Source organism: Aplidium turbinatum, chromosome 1 (assembly GCF_918807975.1).
Source record: "Aplidium turbinatum chromosome 1, kaAplTurb1.1, whole genome shotgun sequence".
Taxonomy (NCBI): Eukaryota; Metazoa; Chordata; class Ascidiacea; order Aplousobranchia; family Polyclinidae; genus Aplidium; species Aplidium turbinatum.
In genome coordinates, this window is record NC_137472.1 from 30,441,101 (window position 1) to 30,463,229 (window position 22,129).

At 38.8% G+C, this 22,129-nt stretch overlaps 1 protein-coding gene across 1 annotated transcript in view; it reads right to left on the minus strand.

Annotated features, from left to right (window-relative positions):
• Positions 1 to 3,529: 3,529 nt before the first annotated feature.
• Positions 3,530 to 22,129, minus strand: part of LOC145764648 (inactive tyrosine-protein kinase 7-like) — a 33,770-nt gene continuing 15,170 nt past the window's right edge. The window contains exons 6-23 of the mRNA XM_082576291.1: positions 18,129 to 18,282; positions 16,316 to 16,464; positions 16,001 to 16,138; positions 15,416 to 15,559; positions 13,370 to 13,515; positions 13,067 to 13,205; positions 12,549 to 12,677; positions 11,902 to 12,137; positions 11,127 to 11,319; positions 10,207 to 10,345; positions 9,545 to 9,609; positions 8,980 to 9,132; positions 8,604 to 8,724; positions 7,969 to 8,152; positions 7,645 to 7,713; positions 6,733 to 6,884; positions 6,226 to 6,404; positions 3,530 to 5,848 (exon numbers count right to left, since the gene is read on the minus strand). Coding sequence (XP_082432417.1) covers positions 5,604 to 5,848; positions 6,226 to 6,404; positions 6,733 to 6,884; positions 7,645 to 7,713; positions 7,969 to 8,152; positions 8,604 to 8,724; positions 8,980 to 9,132; positions 9,545 to 9,609; positions 10,207 to 10,345; positions 11,127 to 11,319; positions 11,902 to 12,137; positions 12,549 to 12,677; positions 13,067 to 13,205; positions 13,370 to 13,515; positions 15,416 to 15,559; positions 16,001 to 16,138; positions 16,316 to 16,464; positions 18,129 to 18,282 — 2,735 coding nt within the window. The 3' untranslated portion in view covers positions 3,530 to 5,603. The remainder of the gene's footprint in view (positions 5,849 to 6,225; positions 6,405 to 6,732; positions 6,885 to 7,644; positions 7,714 to 7,968; positions 8,153 to 8,603; positions 8,725 to 8,979; positions 9,133 to 9,544; positions 9,610 to 10,206; positions 10,346 to 11,126; positions 11,320 to 11,901; positions 12,138 to 12,548; positions 12,678 to 13,066; positions 13,206 to 13,369; positions 13,516 to 15,415; positions 15,560 to 16,000; positions 16,139 to 16,315; positions 16,465 to 18,128; positions 18,283 to 22,129) is intronic.

Here is a 22,129-nt window from a genome sequence, read left to right on the forward strand (position 1 = left end):
CCAATTTATTATAAATTGAGTTGGCATACCGACCTATTTTGCCTACAAAAACTTGCATAAAGAGACTACTGCTCGTGAAACACAATAACGGTGAAACGCACACTAGTGTTTAGCCTACATGATATTTGCAAACTTAAAATAAGCAACCCTATGCTCACAGAAAATCGAAAACAGACGTTTTAATCAACCACTGGGTCAGTGTGGCTGGACATCGCATTGGAATAACTTTAAGCAACCCCCACCTAGATCTATAATCTGATTGGTCGGTCGGTGGAATCGTATGCAAAGCGAAAATATGCTTCCCAGAAAGTATTCTTTGCCTTCGTGCTCTGTAACTCCTCAAGAAAAGTATTTTTGGTTATAGGCTACTTGTACGCTGATACCTTCCGTGGGCCGCAGCGATACAGCGTGGCGGGCCGCCAGTTGGTGACCCCTGGGTTAGGGCAAATGAATAGTAATTTCGATTGCAGGGGTTCGATTCCCACCCTCTGCTAATACTATTTTTTCTTCTGCAACTTAACTGAGTGCAAGCAGGATCTTAGTGACTGCAATCAATGGAGTTTATGAGAGAAATTGTGACTAAAACTCAAAGCAATTTCACATTGAAAAGCAGGCACTCTTCCACAAGTGATATAGGGGAAGGTGACCATAGTTGTGCAGGTTCCATAGTTGTGCATGTGCCATTTCCCGCCCTTTCATGCATGGTTGATCAAGCATGACCACACTCCTGTGATGCCTCTAAGTAATGAGCTCATCTCTCGTAGGTAACAGATTTCTGGTGCGTTCTCTATGCAAGCTGTTGCTATAAATGTTAGTTTGTTGCATTTTTTCCTGGTTTTTGAGATATCAGATAAGTTGTCATTTTTAGTAGATGCTGATTCTCTAGGAAAGTGAGCTTATTTGTGATCAGTAAAGGTACATAGAGCTTGCATTACCTGCACTTCTTCTGGAAAGAGGTTTCGCAGTGTGGTCAGAAAATCCCTTTCAAGATGGCGGAGTCTTGATTCCATAGTTGTGCAGCACGTGATTCCTTAGTTGAGCATTCTGCACAACTATGGACACCGTACGAAAATTCTAAGCACTGATATTGAAAATTCTCGGCACTGAGACAATGATATTCTCAGCACACCAGTAGCTCCCCAAAGCAGTGAAAGTCCTCCCAATGTGTATACATATATTTCTCCATCACTATATCCTTCGAATTCCTAAAGCTCCTCCTCGCAAACTTCAGTTCAATTAAAGGAAGAGAAGAAAGTCGATTATTCTTACTAGTGCTCCTGAAAAGCAATAGCTGTTAAAAGAAAAATTGTTGAAAGGCAAAAAGAAAATTAAGAGTTCCAAGAAGGTCCAAAAAAGGTAGCAAATCAAGACGTAAAAATAAGAAATCAACACCTCAAGCTTCTTCTTTGAGCTCTTCATAGGATGAAAGCCAAATGGTTCTAAATGACAATTCCTCCAACAATGCCTGCGGAAGTGACATGGAGGGCGAGAATGAGTGCATGCAGGGCCGAATTTAGCTGATGAGGGGCACGGGGCACTTCTAGATTGGGGTGCCCCGTGCAAAAAAAAAACACCTCTACGTCTACAGTAGCATTAATCCAGCACTGCACAACATTTTGCACAAACTTCAGAGGCTGAAAAAAAACAACACAAAATCACATTTTTTCCACGTCGGGGGGCCTTCAAAAAGGGGGGGGGCGGAGCACCTGCACCCTCTGCCCCCCTAAATCCGGGCCTGTGTGCATGGTGTGTTCTGAAGGGTACTTGGGATTGGAGACATGGATCCAATGTAAAGTTGGTCTTATTGTAATTTTGAGAATGCTTCAAGCTCATCATGGCCTTGCAAAAATTGGTCTCATGAAAAATGCACAAATGATCCTGTGATGTATGTGTGGCGTGTGCCAATACTGCGAATAGTAGGCTAATTGCTGATTTGTCAAGTAGACTTGAATTTTATTCTTTCCTTGTTTCTTATCTATGTAACTTATCAACAAACAAAACACCTGCTATACAGCGACGTTTTTGTATGTAGACCCATTGCTAACTATTGCAAAATATGCCATTACTGCCATTTCTAGACTGCATGGAGGAAAACAAGTGAAGATCTGCTGAATGCGTATGACCCTGTCCGCTTTGTATTTGAACGTCTACTGCAATATTAAAGCTATAAGCCTACACAAAGCAGTTGCACAATTAAGGAATCGAAGTGCACAACTATGGACACCTATGACCATAGTTGTGCAACTTTAGTCACCGTTTTAAAATGTCAAAAGCACCTATCAGTTTATTTGCAAAACTTTATTTTTGTAGTGCTTTTTGTTGGTAAATGCTTGTACTATAACCACATCATAACGTTTATTTGCTAACTTTACTCATGATTCAGTTTTTGATTAAAATGTTAAAAATTGCACAACTATGGTCACCTTCCCCTACGTTAAAGTGCCTACCTTTATGTACTAATTTAGCTCTCCTGTCTTAAAAAATTTCTCTTGCAATATTTATTAGTCAAATCTCCCCAAGATGAAAGTTTTCTGCTCAAGTGGAGTCCTGAATGAACGGCTGTATCTTATCAAACATAGGAAAGTGGGCAAGTTTGCAAGGATAGAATACATTGAACCACTTCCTGTGAAACGAGCTGAAAGCTGCTGCAACCCAGCTTAAATAGATAGCCTAATGTTGGTTTCAAAGGGCAAAAAGTATTTCATCAGGCTATACTTCTTTCACATTGAGTATTTCATTCTGCAAAGTTCTCTTAAGTGTGAAAAGCTTTGTATGCAGCTCCGCCCACAGCTTCATCAAATATAGGCCTAAATTTGTTATTTGATGAGTTAACACGTTGTTGTAGATGCAGTCAGTGGGGTTTTGCAAATGTTGAGACGTGCCTAGCTTATTTGTCTCACGCAAGCTCTGTGATACAGTAGGCTACTTCCAAACAGTCTTTTTGGCTAAAACATGCACATTTAGAAATGGCTACGTGGCGAAGAAGTTGAAAGGAGACTCGGCACATCAAACTACGTCGGTAAGACACAGCTCAGGAGCAGAGCACGAGGGTGGATCTCGGCAAGACATGTGCGGTAATGAATAGAGCAATAGGCTATGCCAAAATAATGAGAACAGCAAACTCGATGACCATATATTCTTCGCTGCTACTTGCTTTGTTACATGTGTATTTGTAATTTGCAGTATGTCGATGGGCACAAAATAAGGCATGATTGATTATTATTAGTGGCGAACGCAAGTGGGGCATTGGGCCAATTTTTGTTATAACTTATGCAGGTTATAAGATATTAACGTGCTACTCTTTGTCAAAGACATGTCAAATTGAATGCTTCTCCTCTCGTTACAAACCCTGCGCAGTGCGCACATTACTGATCATTATTATGCTCTCATTTGTGCGTTTCATCTTAGCCTACTCTTCATCTTGATTTCTAGTCACGCATTTCGGGGAATTCATGCGTCATAGGCAAAAAGTAAACCTCGATAAAAATGGAAAGCACAGCAAATCATCAAAACAAAGTGACATTTCAAAAATCATCCATTCGTGTATTTGAAAATGCAATAGGTAAAAAAACAACAAAAACAAAAATAACACAAGGTACGGCATAAGAGAAGGCCACGTGAAAACTGCTATGTTGTTAAATTGTATATTTTTATTGTAAACTCATCAAAAACATAACTTTTCTTGCAAAAAAACATGACAATATTTTGAATAACATGATTCCATAACAAACATTTCAATTAGAAATCGATTACTAGCGCACTATTTAAAACGAGAAAAATATCTAGGTCGGCACGACTCCCAACACAATATTTCAAAGGGCCAATTTGTAGAATGTCTCAATGGCCTACAGTACCACACACATTTCTTACTTTTTTGCACAATGAAAGTGTGCGTGGGTTGTTGTGTTGTCTCTTATTTTTTTAGATTGTTTGAAACTATGAAGTTTAAAATAAACCAAAAACAAGGCTGCTCAGCGACGTTAAATTTTGTTTTTTTTTCACTGAAAGAAATGTGGAAGGGGCAAACTTTGATTAACGACTCAATTACATTACAAATGTTACAGAAGCTTGCATACGCTGAAACATTTCAACAGCAACAAAATCAAGACATGATCATTAAAGACGATGAGGTCTGATATATTCATAAAACAACTTCACACGACGGACAGTCTTTCAGAAATCAAGGAAAACACAAAACAATGAGATGGTGGCAGTTGTCAATTGCCGGGTATTACCCAGACAGCAAATCAATCGTTTTTGACATTAATTTAACGTCTGCAGACGTTGTAAAGAACGACTGATTTTCTGTCTGGGGTCAGTACAAACAAGCTTGGAAAAGAATACGCAAAAAAATCAGTAAGAAAAAATCGTACACAATTCTTGAAATTTCACTTTTGATAAAGGATAATTATGAGTAATCACAATTATTGAAATACTTTGATGCTGAAACTAAGCAGGTTAATATTTCAATGCTTCCAATAGAAATATCACAGTACAACAGACAAGCGATTGAAGAAATACATCAATCGTAGTGAAAACCTGTTTCATCATGTGTTCTAAAACGAAGAATTCTACATAACAAAAACATAAACAGGTAAGGCATCTTAGAAAACCAAGACAAGCTCATTTTAAGGTTACAAATAGTATCAAGTACTTTCTATTGAGATTCACACTATGCGCTAACGTAATCAGTCTTTTTACATTGATTTAAAGTGTGCAAACATTCAATCAATGTGGAAGGACTATACTTTCAAAGGGTAACTTAGGGAAAGATTCTGTAATTATGTTTTCCTTTGAAGTAAACTTAACAGTCAGACAAGATGTTTTAAGATGTTCAAGGTGTTTTAATCAAACATTTTTAACAACTCACAAGAAAAAACTCGTATACACAATAATACCGATTACCGATACTTCCAAAGTGACTATTTCCAGACTGCAAATCAGTCGATTTTTACAAGGATTCAACGTCTGCAGACGTGATGCAAAAGACGACTTCAGAAATCACTCGTCAGTACATGTGAGCGATAGCACACATACCCGTTTGTGCTGGGAAACGGTAAACAAAGTCAACTCATATCTTAACCTGGCAACGCCGAAAAGCACAGAAACTTACAAATCACTTTCAATAGAGGAACGCGTGCTAAATAATCCCAGACACATACTTATTGAAACTGAAAAGGAAAACAAGGAAAAGATCTAAGTTTGATATGTTAAAAGTTAAGTCAGTGACGCGTGAAAGTACAACATACGTCACTGTTTTGTTTCAACGTTATAAAACCTGCAATGATGAGGGTAAAACTGAATCAGCAATAAAATGCTACCTAGACAGCAAATCAGTCGCTTTTTACATTGATTCAACGTCTGCTGAATATAAAAAGCGACTGATTTACTATATGGAAATGTCTGACACACAAAGCAACCGCAAAGAACATGTGCAAGGAAAAGGTTTTAACCGCTACGAGGTGTTTCGTTAAAACAACGTTGAAAAACAGAAAATTAACACAAAGAAAGTTTATATATTATCTGGAAAACACAAGTTCAAAACGCCGTGTGCGTATCTCGCTTGTTCTTCAGGCATGAACGTTCTCCATTTTGCACAGCCCTCACCGCTCCTCTGTGTTGTCCGTGGTGTAATCTAAAGTCTCCATGGCAACCGTTGCATTTCTTTCCAGCTGATTGTCGTCACCAGGGGCATCCTCGGAGCCAATGATCGACTGAAGCTTTCGCATGATCTGTTTGATTTCAGGACGATCATGTGGCGAGTGACGGCAGCACTTCTTGATGAGGGAAGTAATGCGTTTGGATCCTTCTAGCGGCGGCAAATGCGGCCAGTCATCTGACCGCAAGGCTGTAACAGCAAGGTCAAAGTGAATACGAAATGAAAGAGTCTGTCGTTAAATTTAGGTCTAAAGCCGAACAGAGTTATGAGGCCCAAATCACATTACCAGAATTATGAAATGAGAAGAAGCTGCAGAATTAGCTTCGTAGTTTTGAATCAAGTTTCTCGTTGATACCACATCGCAGCCACGAAATTTTGTCATTTTATAACCATTTTAACATTGAAATGACAAAAATTGGTAATTTTGCTGGCTGTGATCGGAAGTTCTTTGCACGCAGCATGCTTCTATCCCAAACAGCAAATTAGTCGTTCTTTACATTGATTCAACGTCTGCACTCTGTAAAAAGCGATTGCTTTGCTGTCTGGGATAGGCCAAAAACACCAACCATCAATGTATTGTTCATCGGCGAGCTCGTCATAAGGCGTTTCTCCTAACGTGAAAATCTCCCAACAAGTTACAGCGAACGACCAGACATCGGACTTCGAAGTGAAATGATCTTCCATCAATGCTTCTGGCGCCATCCAGCGGATAGGCAAGCGCTTGCCATCCACATTGTGATAATCACTGAAACAAATTCGGAACATCACCTTAATGTTGCTAAGGCCATGTCAAGACGAAGAACCTCAAAAGTTAACCCTCCAAATGAACTTGACGTTTCAAAGTCACGCAGCCGCCCGTATCTTTGTCTTATAATGCAACGTATATGTATTACGTAATACATAACTATTTGCTATACAACGTATATTTGGAAACATAACACTATCCGGTAACCAACCATCTCTTCGGTGTAGCTTGGGATGTGATAAAAGCTTGGAAGACATTTCACTAACTTTGCATTCACAACTATCAATGAATAAAATCAAAATCGTAATACAAAAGGAAATGGAGTTACTTTTCAAATCCCTCTCTGGTGAGTCCAAGCATTGAAATCTTGACAAGCAGTTGGGAGCTGATGACACAGTTCCGTGCAGCAATGTCCTTGTGGACCAACCCCAACTTGTTGAGATGATCCAAGCCGCACGCCAGCTGGCAACAAATGCTCATCTGTGGAAAGAAACATATTTAAACTTGGAAAAGAAACTCTTACACAGAATTTTTAAATTAATGAAAAAATCGTGTGATTTTTGACACCATCAGCAAGTGGAAATGCAGATTTTCAATGGCGATGACTCTTTGATAAATTCTATGCAAACATGCACATCTGTCCGATTAAGTTTGAATTGAGTGCTTTGATCGGTTCTAATTTCAATAGTTTCAACACAAAAAGATAGCAAATGGAAGGCTTGTAGAAGAAACTCGGTTTGACAATTCACAGACGCAGAAGCACTGTGCCATAATTACCTACATGCACACCGCACAGGCCATGCTAACGTGCAGGCTTGAAGTTTGAGCGGATGCTGATATGCGCTTCAAAGCAATCAGAATATTGCTGGTATAAGTTGCAAGTTTAGGTAGGAGTTAATAAATATATTTTTTGTGTATAGTTTATATCATTTTGGGCTACTTTTGTGCTATTGTTATCATGCAAATATTAGACTAGATTTTGGCAACACTGATAACAGGAGAACATTTTTGTAATTATTTAATCAAAAGTGAAACTGGGAACTTTGTAGTGATTTGAAAATCAGTGATCACTCTTTGGCAATTTGACTTGTCATACCTTTCGTTACAAAAAGATTTAAACTACGTTCAGCCTAGAGTTCGAAACCAAAATAACAATAGACCGCAGTCATTATCATAAGTTAACACCTTTGCAAGGCCTGTGTATGTACAGTAGGTTTCTATACAATGTTAAAGTGCTTACTTTGTGATTTTTTCCTAGTTTCGATATCCGACCATCTCTAGACGCTTCAAGACATAATTTCAAAATTCCCTAAAATATTAAAAAGCATCATTGGAAAATGAAATTAATTTAACATATATACAGAAATACAACGTCTGCAGACGTTGAACACGTGTAATGAACAACAAGCACGTCATTTCTTTGTAAAACAGAAGCCGAAAAGTAAGCAACAATACAAAAGTATGAAAAAATAGCTTTAAAAAACGCTAGATTTTATTTGTTTAAACAAGAAGTGAAAATGTAAAGCTGTCAAATGAAAGCAGCATTGCATAGAAGATCACCCACCCATTCAAGATATTCTGTTATCAAGTGGTCAGGTTTCAATTCCGAATGCTTGGAACAGACAGCAAGCAACTTGACTACGTTCTCGTGGGAGGCTCGGTGAAGGAGGTTAATCTCACGATTGAACTCAGACCTTGTTCCCATGGGAGATGACCCCAACGAGCTGCAAAGAGAGATATTGACGACACTCAAATAATTTACAGGCGATTGACAGTTGCAGCCGTTTTTTAAAGAAATGAAAACTAGTGAGCAAAAACGTTGTCGAAAGGAGTGTTCTTCATGGCAGTCAGCACTAGGCTGTACTCGATAGAACAGCGAGCAATTGCGATTCGCTAACCCATCACGGTGTACCTTCCACGCTAGCCATTAAGACTTTCAATCAACTGTACGTTTCTGGTATGTGGTATGAATTAGTAGTGTGATGCTGATGAGCCCAGCCGCATGGGCAAAACGTCGATGTCTATCGCTGTCAATGTTTGCTACGATCGGTTGCAAACACAAATTAAAACGCTGTTGATTACAGGAATCTACGTTTAGGAACGTTAGAAATAAGAAACTGTTTCGGTCACTCTGAACCTTGACCTCTTAAGAGATGATTCACCAAAACATTCTACAGAAAAATACACAAAACAATGAACCTCGTTTCTTCAGCGTCTTGATTAGGTTGATAAGCTTTCACCATGACCAGGATGTCTTCCTCCAGATCTGGAAAGAGTCCAGGAGCTTTTGAAAGAAACACATTTCCGAATTCGCCTTTACCTGAACAAAAAAATAATAGCTAATAGTGGCAAAGACAACCAAAAATGAAGGGGGTGGCATGCGGTACCACAACTTGAAAAATACATACAATATGTGGTTCCAAAAAAAAATGAGAATTTTGTTGCGTTTAGGCGTAATAAAATATCGATGCACAGAATCAATGTGGCAACAAGAAGTTCTCACAACTGTTAATGGCGTCGATGCTCAGTGCATTTAATAATCGTGATTGAGTCGAGTTACATTTTCAATACCAACCTATGACCACGATAGGATCTATGTTCTGGGCCGGGTACATCAGATTGTTGATCTCCGGATCCAAACGATACAAAGTCTCCATCGGGATGGAGTTGTTTATGTTTGATATCTCGTCGTCATGGTTACCACGTTGTCTGCCGTTGCAAGAAGAACCTGTACAAAGCAAGATAAATATGATTTCGTATTTTAGACAAAGTAATGCGGAAGCGATTCTAATTTTGTAATGTGCAAAATGTTGTCGTGCCTTCGGAGGATGCCAGAGTATTCCAGTTGTTGGGAAGTAAAAAATTGTCTGCAATTCCAAGGATTTGTGAGATTCGACTAACGTCTCAAAAGATCTACAATGAGTGTGCCTGAAGCCACCTCAGAAATTTCTTATTTTCGGGCGACACTCATAGAATTGCAGTAAACCATCATAGAATAGAATTCACATTGCAGGTTGAATCACTAATTGTTCACATGCATTTCGCAATTCGGATTGGCAAAAATTTTAATTTTCACCTGGAGTCTAATGTGACGTGTACAAGCAAATGACAAAACAGCGCCACAACGTGGCAGAACTTACCGTTTAGCATTCTCTCTTCTTCAGTTTGTTCGTCATTGTTTTCTCGCTTCCTGCGCCGTTTCCTTCTACGTTGACAATAGGAATAGATATTGATGATAAAAATATGAACTATACCGAAAATATTATCAGTTCGCCGTTTAACGTAGAGTTAATGTAAAATGATTGGTTTTAATCAAAGTTAATAATATTGCAAATATAACATAAAAAGAATAATAACACATTGTTTTTATGTCATATCCTCAACAACAAATGAACTATTTTTTACATTGATTCAACGTATGCAGAAGTTGAATCAATGCAAAACACGAGTGATTTGCTGTCTGGGAACCCAAAACACAACGAGTGAAACATTTCTCTTGCGGTAGTGAGTATCAATTCATAACAACGTTGATGAATCGATTAATACTTTAAATTGTAAACTGCAAAACATGCGATTGGCAACAATGCAGTTCTGCGAGCAGACAACGCCTTGCAATTTGCTAAAAGAAAAAAGTTTTTGTACATTTTGAAAAACTTAATCAACTTAGCAAAGATGAGGTCTTGTTTAGGAAAAATATAGCAAATATTTCTATTTTTAATGTGCAGATTAAAAAACGATGGAGTGTGGATTCCAACCATTGTAACCTTTTGTGTTAAAACACGTTGAATGACATGCGTCTTACCGGCAGTATATAAGAACAGCGATGGTAAGGAGAACGTAGACAATCCCTCCACTCACACAGAGCGCTATTGTTTGTACCATCTGGGAGTTAGGAGCAGGAGAATCATCAGGATGATCATCGTATGGATTCTTTGGTGAATCTGTTAGAGTGACAAGGTGAAAAAAATCTGAAATCGCGCTGGAACCTCAACTACAAATTGCTTTTCGATTTTTTTTCTCAGAATATTGCAATCAAAATTTAAAAGGCTGTGTTTGTTAATTAATATTGTCATTCTAAGCTGAGGCTATCCTTTGAGAATATTTTCAAAAAGTTTTTCAAGTCGAAAAAGGGATAACATTTCAACAAAGGGCAATGGAAAGGAACAGATCGTAAATGCCTTAATGCAATTTGAACAAAAAATAATAAAATCACGATGCTGTTTTCCAGTAACTGAGCTGTCCAAACAGAGTTGTCACCAGTGCTGTATTCGTAAAAAAGCACAGGGTATACTGTCAGATTTGCCAAAATGATAAATAATACACAACTTGCAAAATACTAATCTTTATTCTACCATAACATGAACTATCAACATCAAAATTGGACGAAAGATACAAAATTATTTATTTTTGAAAAACCAGAGGGCATACTATAGTAACTATAGTTGCTCAAAAAAGCAGAGAGTATACTGCGTATACCGCCGTATACCCTCGAATACAGCACTGGTTGTCACTGAAATCGTTAACAACAGCTAACAGTGTTCAGACTAAAGCAGGCTTAGTCTTAGGCAAAGTAAAGATAATGTCGTAAGTAAACTTCACCGGCAGCGAATTTGGCAAAATGTCGAAAGTTCATGGTTTAGCTACTGATGAATGGACCAGACTGATAACTCTTCGTGGCTAGACGTCATTCTCTAAGACTTAACGAGACCAACTCGCAGTTACCTTTGTACACGGAGAGCAGCGACGCATCGCTGGTTGTGAAGTCACAGATGGTGTACGAGCAAGTGTAGCTGCCAGCATCACTGGACTGGGCTCGGTGGATGACAAGCGAACCGTTGCCGAGGACTTTCAAATGCGACCCTTCGTTGTGGGCTTGCGATGAAGTGTACGATTCGTCGCCAAACTGCCAAGTGACCTGAACCCAACACATGCAAAAGTTTTAACACATGCATCTGCGTGAACTCGATGACGCAGCAATTAAGTAGCTGCTCGACAACTGCCCAAACATCCAGCCAGAGTCGCCGCTGCTGCTCACAGGTGGTAAAAGGCAAAGCCCCTCGACCCTTGGTGTGGTTTGTTTGTCGTATCCAGGCTTACACTCGGTGGTTGAAGATTTAGATTAAGTGGACCGGGAAGGCAAGGAAGCCAATCTTCGTGTCCACCTTCAGACTTTGGTGTGGCGAAGTAAGTTCAAACGAAGAAGAACGCCACAAAGTGATTTGAATATTGAAACAAGGTCAAAATTGATTGACATTTACAAGGAAACAAAATGCACGGTGTGAAGCAACAAATGAACGTAAAATAAGCCTTGAAATGATACGTTAGCACGGATGGACATCCCTTCAATGATGGGGCCCACTCACACTAAGTCTTACGAAATGCTGCTAAACATTGTGTGAAAAAAATTGGAAAAAATAATTTACTTTTGTTGATTTATTGGTAACACTTTCACTTGAATTTTTGCTGATTTAACAAAAAATTACAAACTCACACCCACCTTCGATGAATCGCCTTGTTTTATGTGGCATTGAAGCATGACTTCACTGCCTTCGGAGACATTCATACTCTGAGGCGACACCACCACTTCGGGTCGCTTGACTACATCTATCCGTATGGTGGCGTTGATGGTCAGTGGAGAGGCGGTCGCCACACAGCGGTACAAACCAGCTGAAGATTTGTTGGCTTTCGTGAAGATCAACGATTGGGAGTGCCTGTGTGTTAATTGATGGACATCTGGAAAATTGGAAAATATTACGAAGATATTGAAAACGAAGTTTCGTTTCGACGTGAAATCTCTTTATTTTGGTGTAAGCTTGAGGTTTAAACAATTTCTTGTTGACCATAGATATGACTTGGAAAGCAAACTTAAAAGTGCACGACCTTGCACCATCCTTGCTAAGGCTAAGTTGGGCTTGAAATAAAACATTTTGTCAATATAATGCGTGCAAGTGATCATTTGGTGGGGAAATAATCACAAGAAAAAAAGAGTTTTCAATGAAAATAACACAACACGAGAAAGTAAAAGAGAAGAATACGGAATAACAAGAAATGAAGGAAACTTATTAAACAAAAATATCAATCCCAATCGAACAATCCGGCACGAAAAACACATTGCTTGAAGCAACAGTGACTGAGAAAACAGACCTTGCTTGCTATCCAGCTTGCTCCATCTAATCTTCATGACGTCACTGCCGTTCACCCTGCACATCACCTGTGCCTTCTCGCCATCAAATATGCAGGCATCCTTCGGTTTCGGCCAGAACTTCAATCGCTCTACAAAACAACAGCAGCAATGCAGCATACATGATGCAAGTTTTGTAGTTTTTCACTTCCCTTCAAAGGAACCAACATTGTGATGTGTAAACTAAGGAATATAATGGTTGGTCGAAGCATTGACTTCGATGACTTACAATAGTTGATTCTAATCTATTACGATAAAAAGCAACAGAGAACAATGAACATTATCATCACCAAAACAGCTTAAGTGTTATTATCATCATCCAATTTCTGATGTTTTTTTGGAAGCCTCAAATATTTTGCAAATGATAAAACAATGAAGTTTTTTGCATATTGAGCTAATCTTCTTCTCAGTAATGTTGGTGTAACGTCTAACAACAATAAACAATGTAAACCATCAACTTTCGTTACGAAAATCTGTTTACCCGATATCCTCAAATGAGCCATGTTGGACTGAACCGGTTTGGAGCCGGATTGGGCAATGTCGTTGGTGGCCGAGCAGTAGTACATTCCCTGATCGGTTATATCAACGTCGAGCAACGTTAGTTCCGCATTCTTGATCATCTAAAAGAAAGGCCAACTTTGCAAACTTCCCAGATAGAAAAATCCGTTATTTTACATATAAATTGATTTAATGTCTGCAGACGTTGAATCAATGTAAAAATGACGTATTTTGTGGTCTGGGTGTGGATTTCGTTGGTTTCACTACTTGACCACGCTTGGCTTACTCGTTTGCCAGGAATGTTGTACAGCTCAGCGTCACCCTTGTGCCAGGTGACCATTGGAGGGGGCTTCCCTTGGACAGGACAGGACCAGGTCACAGTCGACCCTTCATTGGCTTGTTTGTCAGAAAGGGTGCCGAACGTTGGAGAAACTGTGAAAATTAATTTAAAGTTACAGGTTTATAGAGTTTAGGCTTAAGTTGGCTTCGGAGTAAATTGTTCAGTTACTCCGAAAGGTGTTGGTTGCATTTGACCATCAATGTGACATGTCTTCTTTGTTCCAAACAGCAAAAGCCGTTCTTTTTACATTGATTGAATCAACATTGAATCAATGTAAAAATATTGTATTTGACTGGTTGAGGTGATAACATTTAATTAGTAGAAACAGCATTTCCAACACAACCCCAGCAAGAAAATTTGACCTTTTCACAATGATTCGACGTTTATAAGCGTTAAATCAATGTAAAAATATGACTGATGTGCTGAATGAGACCAACCGTTGAACATCTTCGCAAAACATAAAGTAAAAAAATCACGCAACGACACAATAATAATGGATATAAAACACGCACAGCATCGTGCCTTTACCTAGTGCTCATTTTGAATTAATAAAATACCTTGAAACGGTGTCCGACGTTTTCTTCGTAAACAGTTTTTCGTAAAACAATTGTTCGTAAGCAATTCTTCGTAAAAGCAATTCTTCGGGCATGCAATTGACCGTAATACTAATTGTTCGTAAACAAATGTTCATAAAAGTTAGGCTACAGCTTTTTTTTAAAAAAACAGTTACGATTGTTTACGAACAATCAATTAGGGTAGCCTATATGCTAGAGATGTGCTAATTGTGCTTAAACACATAATTGTGCCACTGAAAGAAATCTGCAGCTCCTTGCCCGTTCAAAGCACTGGTATGCTGACGGCACCTTCAAGACAGTGCCTTCACTGTTTGAACAGCTTTACACAATACACGGACTGACGGAAAACACTTCAGTGCCTCTGGTGTATGCCTTGCTGGGGGACAAAAGGAGAAGGACATACATTCATGGAGTTGTTACCTGCTGTTGCTGTTCCAGAGACAATCATGACTGGCTTTGAGATGGCCATGGTCAATGTAGTAAGCAGAGAGTACCCACTTTCAACTCACCGTGGCTGGTTCTTCCATTTGTGCCAGTGCATTTGGAGTAAAACGATGGGAATGTATTACCAGATGTTGCTCAGCCAGTAATTGACTACTTTGAAGACACTTGGGTTAGGCGCCCAGATCGTCGTCAAGGGCGCCGTCCTCCAATGTTTGCAATTCAAATGTGGAACTGCTATGATGGCGTCCTCAGTGGCCTTCCCAAAACTAATAATAGCATTGAAGGATGGCACAGAGGGTTCATGTTCCAGGTATCTGCAAATCATCCAGATATTTGGAAGTTCATATCTGCAATCAAGCGAGAGCAAAACCTAAATGAGGTTCGCATTGAACAGTATGTCAGTGGCCAGGCAGGACTCCCTCCAAAGAAGAAGTACAAGGACAGTGCAGAAAGACTAACTAGAGTCGTTGGAACCTGGCGTCAAGACTTTCAAGATGATGAAATTTGTGATTAGCCTACTTGCGTGGAATTGCACACAATACTTCATACTAAACTTGGCTTGTGGACAATTTGTACGAAGTTACTTAAAGTAGTATTGGTAGTGTAAGCAAAGAATTGCTAAACACAGACAATTGTTGTATTCGAATAAATAACAAAAAATGCGCTTTTTCATTGTGCTTATTTGTTTATGTCGTCGTAACTTGGTTATTCAGGAAAATTTGCATTATGCACCTTCATCGGAAATTGCAAGACAAATCTTGCTGTTGCGAAAAATTGTTCACGAACAATTGACCTATCACCTGTGTACGAACAATTCACCTATGATACGAAGAATTGATGTATACGAAGAATTGCTTTACGAAGAATTGCTTTTACGAACAATTGTTTACGAACAATTGTTTTACGAAAAACTGTTTACGAACAATTCACCTATAACCCCTTGAAACAACGCCACAATTAAAATCCCACTCGCCTTTAAGTTCTATGGTCACGTTCCTGGACACCCTATCAGCAATATTCTCAGCAGTGCATGTGTACACACCAGCGTCGCTCTTTTCTACGTTGTCGATGATGAGAGTCTTCATCGCTATCGTGGCAATGTGCCTGTTTTCTTGGTCTGTGGTCAAAGCAAACAGTCAGAAGGTAAACCACAAGCAGCAAGTGCCTTGTGAGATTCAGCTAAAACTATCTACATTAGCGTTGTATGAGCTTATAATGTCAGGGTCTGCTTTTTACCACCTCGCATTGACGATGGTAGCCAGACTACACCCAGAGATGACTAGAGAACAGCTAGTGTTTGCAGTGAAAAATGCAGTGATACCCTGTGTCTAGCAAGAAGCATGACAAGCGACGTCGAATGACGCTCGAAAGAGCAATCAAATAATTTCAATTATCTGATAACGGATAATAATTAAATAATGTAAAATTGTAAATGATAACTTGAGCGTTGCATATTTAAACGAATAAACATTGAATCAACTGCAGAAGAACTGGCAACACAAGGCACCAAAGAGCACGACAAATGAAACAAATAAAATTCTATAAAAGTAACCCTTGCCTATGACACGGCCGTCCCTGGCCCGGGTCCATATTATCTTGGCAGGTGGGACTGACTCTGGGACCTCGCAATGATATTCAAATTTTTCACCAACAAGAACGAATCTCATGGTCGAAGGAACCTCAAACTGATTGATGTCTGAAGAAAAATTATTCACGTTGGTAACTTATCCATTAATGAAAAAATAAAATATCAACAAAAATGTGAAAACCACATTGTATGACACCCGTTTGAAAACAAACATATTATCATACAAAAAAGATTATCTTTAAACATACGATACATAGGCTAAGTATCCGCTCCGGTTTGACCTACATGCCAGCCGGACCATCACAGAGGCAGGTCCTGTCTCAACTTCACCCTGCTTGGCATAGCACTGGTACTCGCCAACCATGCCGTCTTTGACATTGAAGAGTGCCAACGTTCCATTCTGGTAGCTGCACTTCTTCTTGCATCTCTTTGAGCTAACGATTAATTTGAGGTAAAATTAACGAGGCAAATTCTAACCAGTTGACGTTAAATTACACAAATTTTACAGCTAAATCTTAATTTAAAAATAACCCAGAAACAAGTGTATACATTACCGACAAACAGCATATGCTTCAAACTCAATGAACCCAAAAAAAAAAATTACAAAGCAATAGCATTGCAGAAAGTGAATTTACATAACAAGTATATACAGGTCGCATCATTTAATAGAACAACATAAGGTAGAATTCATTCTGTGAACATTAAACTGTTCTCAATAAAAATCGTGCAGTTTAGAACTCTGATGCCGACTGCAAAAAAAAAGCAACATACATTTTCGACCAAGGCGAAAATATCAACCGCCCATTTATTTCACAAGGATAACAAAAACACTTTTATCCGTAACTATAAAAAAAAACAGGCTAAAGCTGAAAAAAAAACCGTAAAAAATATACAAAACTTTGGCAGATTCGAATGTTAAACCTGGTGTCTGTTTAGCCGGGGTGTTCGAGGCAAAATTTTTCACAAAGAATCAATTCAATCCAAAACAAAAAATGTCAAAATTTTGAAAAAAATTTGGGCTGAACACTGGTAAGCCTATCGGCTCAAGCTGGTTGTTGAAAAACACCGCTCACCTCTACCGAGGGTGTAATATATTGGATGGGCAGTGGGCATAGTTGTTGAAGGAAAGGCGACCGAGAGAAAAGAACTGGCCATCCTACTCTCGTTAGTGTCGAAGGCTTAGTATAATGAGAACCTTATCTTCTCATCCGCCGATGCTCAAATATGGGACCTTAACCTTTTACTAGTAAGCTTGAATAATTTTAAAATTGCTTTGTTTGAAAATCACAACGAAGTATTTTATTTCGACCAGTCTTAGTTTATAGCCTAATTAAGTTTACTTGCTGAAAAGCGAAATGTATGTTCGTTGCAAGCAGAAAAACAAAACGATGTAGCAGCCTTTCCAAAAGTACACACAAGGCAAAGAAGCGCAAGTGTCTAGCTAGCAGAACTCAAAAACAGCGCAATCCACCAATGCATAATACATTACAAGCTTGGTAAAAGAACATTTGTCTTAAAACGAGGCCAATTCCTAAAACAGTGCCAACCGTATCAAACTACGGCCCTGCACAAGTGGACGTGCATGTGACGTGAATAGTCAAGTGGTGACGATTTAGTGAACCGAATTAACGTCATCTTACATTGAACCAATGCAATAGTCGTTCGATAAAAATTATTGTGCGCAAGTCAAAATGTAAACCTGTCGGGTTTTGTTTACACAATTTCAAGATTTGGTTGCAGCAATGACGTCATGCTCGCCAATGACATTCAAAAGAATTGGGTGAGTTGCTTAACAAATCGTGCAGCTTCCATGAGTTTGTGAAATCAACTCCTTCTTGTGCCGTGAAGCTGAAACACTGAGACATGTTTCGATCAAAAACGATACCAGGTGAAAGAACCGCAGGGTCAACGTAGTATGATTTGTGGTTTGTTTGTTTGACAATATTGCTGCAGACGATCAAAGCGTGAATATAGAGCAGCTCATTGTCGAAGCTAACACAGCCTTGTTTATGGTCTACACTCTACACGCATGAAGAATCATGTAAACGATGGTGTCAAGTTGACCACAAAAAATGCGTAGCTTTCTGAATGTAACAACCTGGGTCGCTGAGGTATTAGCTTCGAGTTGTCACCTCTCCGCCATATTATCTCCGGGGAGGGCACGGCAGTGTAGACGCAATCGATGAGAACATTGGAGCCCTTCACCACGACCTTGTCCTGTGGCTTCTTCACCAACTTTGGGCGAGTTCGACCTTGAAAGAAAACAAAATCAAAACGTCATCTTAATTGAACTTGCATCTTCACTGGTGTTTCAATTTTCAACATTACAATATTTCCTTCAGCCAACCAAACAAATCTTTGCATTCTGAATACAACACACACGTTATTGTGGAGTTATGATAAATTTATATTGTTTTCTATAATAACTTTTAGGAATCTTTGTCTTTTTTTCTGTTACTGCCGAAAGGACGGAATCATGTTTTATTTTTACAAGATAAAGTATGAATGAATATCAACTGACAATCTAACCACAATCACAAAATGTTCATTGATTCGTAAAAACGTAAAAACATTTTTGCAAGCAGCGATTGCTTCCTAGGCTTGCAATGTTGAAACAAATTCAAACTCAATTTCGCTCGCAATTGATAATTTTACTGATTTAAATTGCAAAAAAATCATCAGTACTCGAGTTATTTCAAAACAACGTGGAAATCTACAAGCAAAATAATAAAATGACAGCATTCATCACAGAGCAATTTTTGTTCCAGGTGGCAGCGAATTCGCACAGCTGCAGTGACAGTTACACCACGCTACCACTGAACAGTGAACACCTTTGGATTTCTGCACGCCGCTTTTTTAATATCGCTTAATTATCTAGAAACGTCACGAAGTCTTAATAAATTTTTCTTAATATTCGGGTTGCTGTTGTAAAAACGTAGTGAAACGCCGAATTAATGTACAAAGAGATTAGTTGCAACGTCTTGCAGTTGGTGATTCACTCTTCTGACTCAGGGGCGAGCAACGTTTTCCCGTTGTGTTTAAGAATATTGTGTTTTTTGTAGTACCGGTGCTATGTTGGTTACACTGCAATTGGAAGGTCACATGTTTGCATGACAGACACGAAAGAGAATAACATGCTTGTGTAATGTATAAGTCTATGTTTGATATCTTCCTCAATCATCGATCCAGCACTCAGCAGTCAAGACCAAGATTAGAATATATATTTGATTTTTTAAAGGCTTCAAGTTGATGCAGTCCTTTCTAGTAAACAAAGATCTGGATCACAAGCCGCTTGTTGTTGTACGTCTTTACAAAAAAACTTTGTATTGATGCATGAATGGAATGTTTAGGCTACAAATGAGTCACAAATAAAATGTTCCAGCAGCCTGTCAGTTGTCATTTACAACCAGTCGGCCAGAGAACGCATTGAAAATTGAGATAAAGCAGAGAAAAAAATTTTCACTGCATCACCAGTGCTTCCACTTCTGACAATTGATAAATCCTCTTCAATTTCCTTTTTTGTCCTGAAAAATCCCTTTTTCCTCAGTCGGAAATCTTTCAAAATTTCCTTAATAGGCGAGGTTATTTTTAACGTTATTTAGGTTAAAAAAGGTGCTAATGCAACTTTAAAGTTATTATAATCTCAGTTAAAGCTATTTTAATCTTGATTTTATTCAGTAGCACCGGTATGTCGAAGCAACGTTGTTTTATTAAAACAGTAGGCTGCACAAAAGCAGCCCATATTTTACAATAACATGGTTTACTTCCTTTGTTCACTGTCCAGCCAAAACACTGCTTGTCAGTTAGTCGGTTCTGGGACATTTACCACCTGGAGTCCTGGACATCATTTACCAATTACCACTCTCATCTTTCCTACCCGGACTCCTAACCTATCCCTAATAGCAAAAATGTACAGGTGGTAAATATCCAGTTTCAACAAATTATCCATCCATTAACAAACTTATTTTTGTGTTTAGTTTAGTTTTCCTTGATGCGCTAAGCCGCTAACTTAACACTATTGGCTAGGCTATCTCTTTTTTCTCCTTGTCAGTAACGACTTCACAATCATTTGAGACTGACGAAAAACTCCAGGATACTAGGCTTATTCATGATACTGACTCCGTCTGACTGTGTACACTATACATGTTGTATACATACTACATGGCCTCTATTATTATGACACCATCAGTTAGCATGGGCAAAAACTAACTTTTCTAAACATATCACTAGCACTAAAGATATCACTAGCCTAAGCTTATCATACCGAACTGTACGTCGAACCTCAGTGAACTTTGTCATTGCTACTCAACTTCAACTGTAAATCAACGGATTACCTAATTTTGGATTGCCTTTAAGGCAGGTCAAATAGCCGGTCAAATAGCCACTGCCTAATTTTAACTCAAAGAATTGAGAACTAACTCTCTCACTACAGTCTGCAATCACGTCCAATTCCCAAAGTGGCGATAAAAGAAATCAAGCGATAGAAAGGCGAGGATGGGACAGGGAGTAAGAGGGGTTCCGGATGGCGAGTGACGATGGAAACCAGCTGATCATCGTTATTCCAGTCGTTTTTAGAACTGTTGAAAGAGAATATTAATAAAATTTTCTTCAAAATTGCTAAAAACAACAATTCCCTTTTTAAGACAAAATTTCCTTGTAAAATTGTTAAAAATCCCTAAAAAATCCTTTTTTTCCTCAAATCCCTTTTTTATCCTTCGAAGCGTTGAAAAATCCCGATTTCGGGATAAAATCCTTCAAAGTGGAAGCACTGTGCATCACCCAACAGCGTCACGTGATTCGCCAAAAGTATTTACATCTCGGTTGCAAGCGCAAGCTGCATATATGACGTCACTCGTGAGTCCAAAAACAAAAGATGAACAGGAGTCCAACACAAGCTAAGCTAACTGACAACATTTTCTTTTTCGCATCATTACAACGTCGTCAAATCTCGAAACAATAAAAGTCAAACTCCAAATCAAAAATTGCTGGCTACCCGGCCAGCAAAACTGATTTTTTGAAGACCTGGAATAGTGATGAACATGAAAAATAGCAACATAAAAGCAAGATCTAGCAGCTTTCAACAGCATGGCAGAAGATCGTCAAATACGCTTATTTTTACTTGAAAAATTAGTCTTTTTGTTAAATGGAGGATTATGCTAGCTACTTTAATGCAGATTCCTAATGCTGCACAACCCAGCAAGCAGGTGCTTTCACGTGATAATCGCATTAGATCAGGCTGAAACTATTTTTTCTTATTCACCCAAGGTGGGCTAAAACTGAAGAGGTGAAATGAAGCAAATAACTTAATGAAAATCCGCTTTTCATAATTTCTGTTGTGCATGATCCTTAAAACTTTCAAGAAATTGATCAACTTCTGCCACTTCAAGTGCTTAATATAAACCATGGCAGTTTAATCTACGGTGCTAAGCGCAAAAGTTAAGAGGCCTTTCGATTGTGGTTTGTGGCTGATGCTTGAAGACATGATTGGAAAGTGAGTACAATACTCGTGAAAAGTGCAACATCGAAACTAGTTGTTACTCTACCAGTTGTTACATGCAGATTTCCATTTCATAACCAAGTGCATCAATAACCGGTATGGGTACTACCAGTACTATACTACCTTAGAGTGCCTTGTCTGACATTCAATTCGAAGTATAGAATCTGGCAATTCTGTCGCCGCTGTTGCATGAAATCGACTTGAATCCCATGAAAGAAATGGAGTTGAGATAGTGCAACAGAACAGAAGTCATATGGTACTGAATCGTATTGGCCTTGTCATACGTAACGGGTTTTCAATCTTATGCTTGACCAATCATTCAAGCAAAAAAACCTCAAAACAAAAACAACTTCAAATGTTATGATAACAATGCATGGTTATAAGATGGTTCGCAATATGGTCGAGAAAGAAAAGAGGGCCTGATGAGGCCGAAAGGATGCATCATTAACAAGTGAGATCAGGAAAGTTAATGATGCGTTTCAGTGATAAGCGATCACTTGGTGATGAATACCGTTCAATAACATTGTTGGCACAAAAAATCGCACCATGCTGTGACATATGACGACTTTCTACCACACAAGATTGACTTCGTCTATGTAATT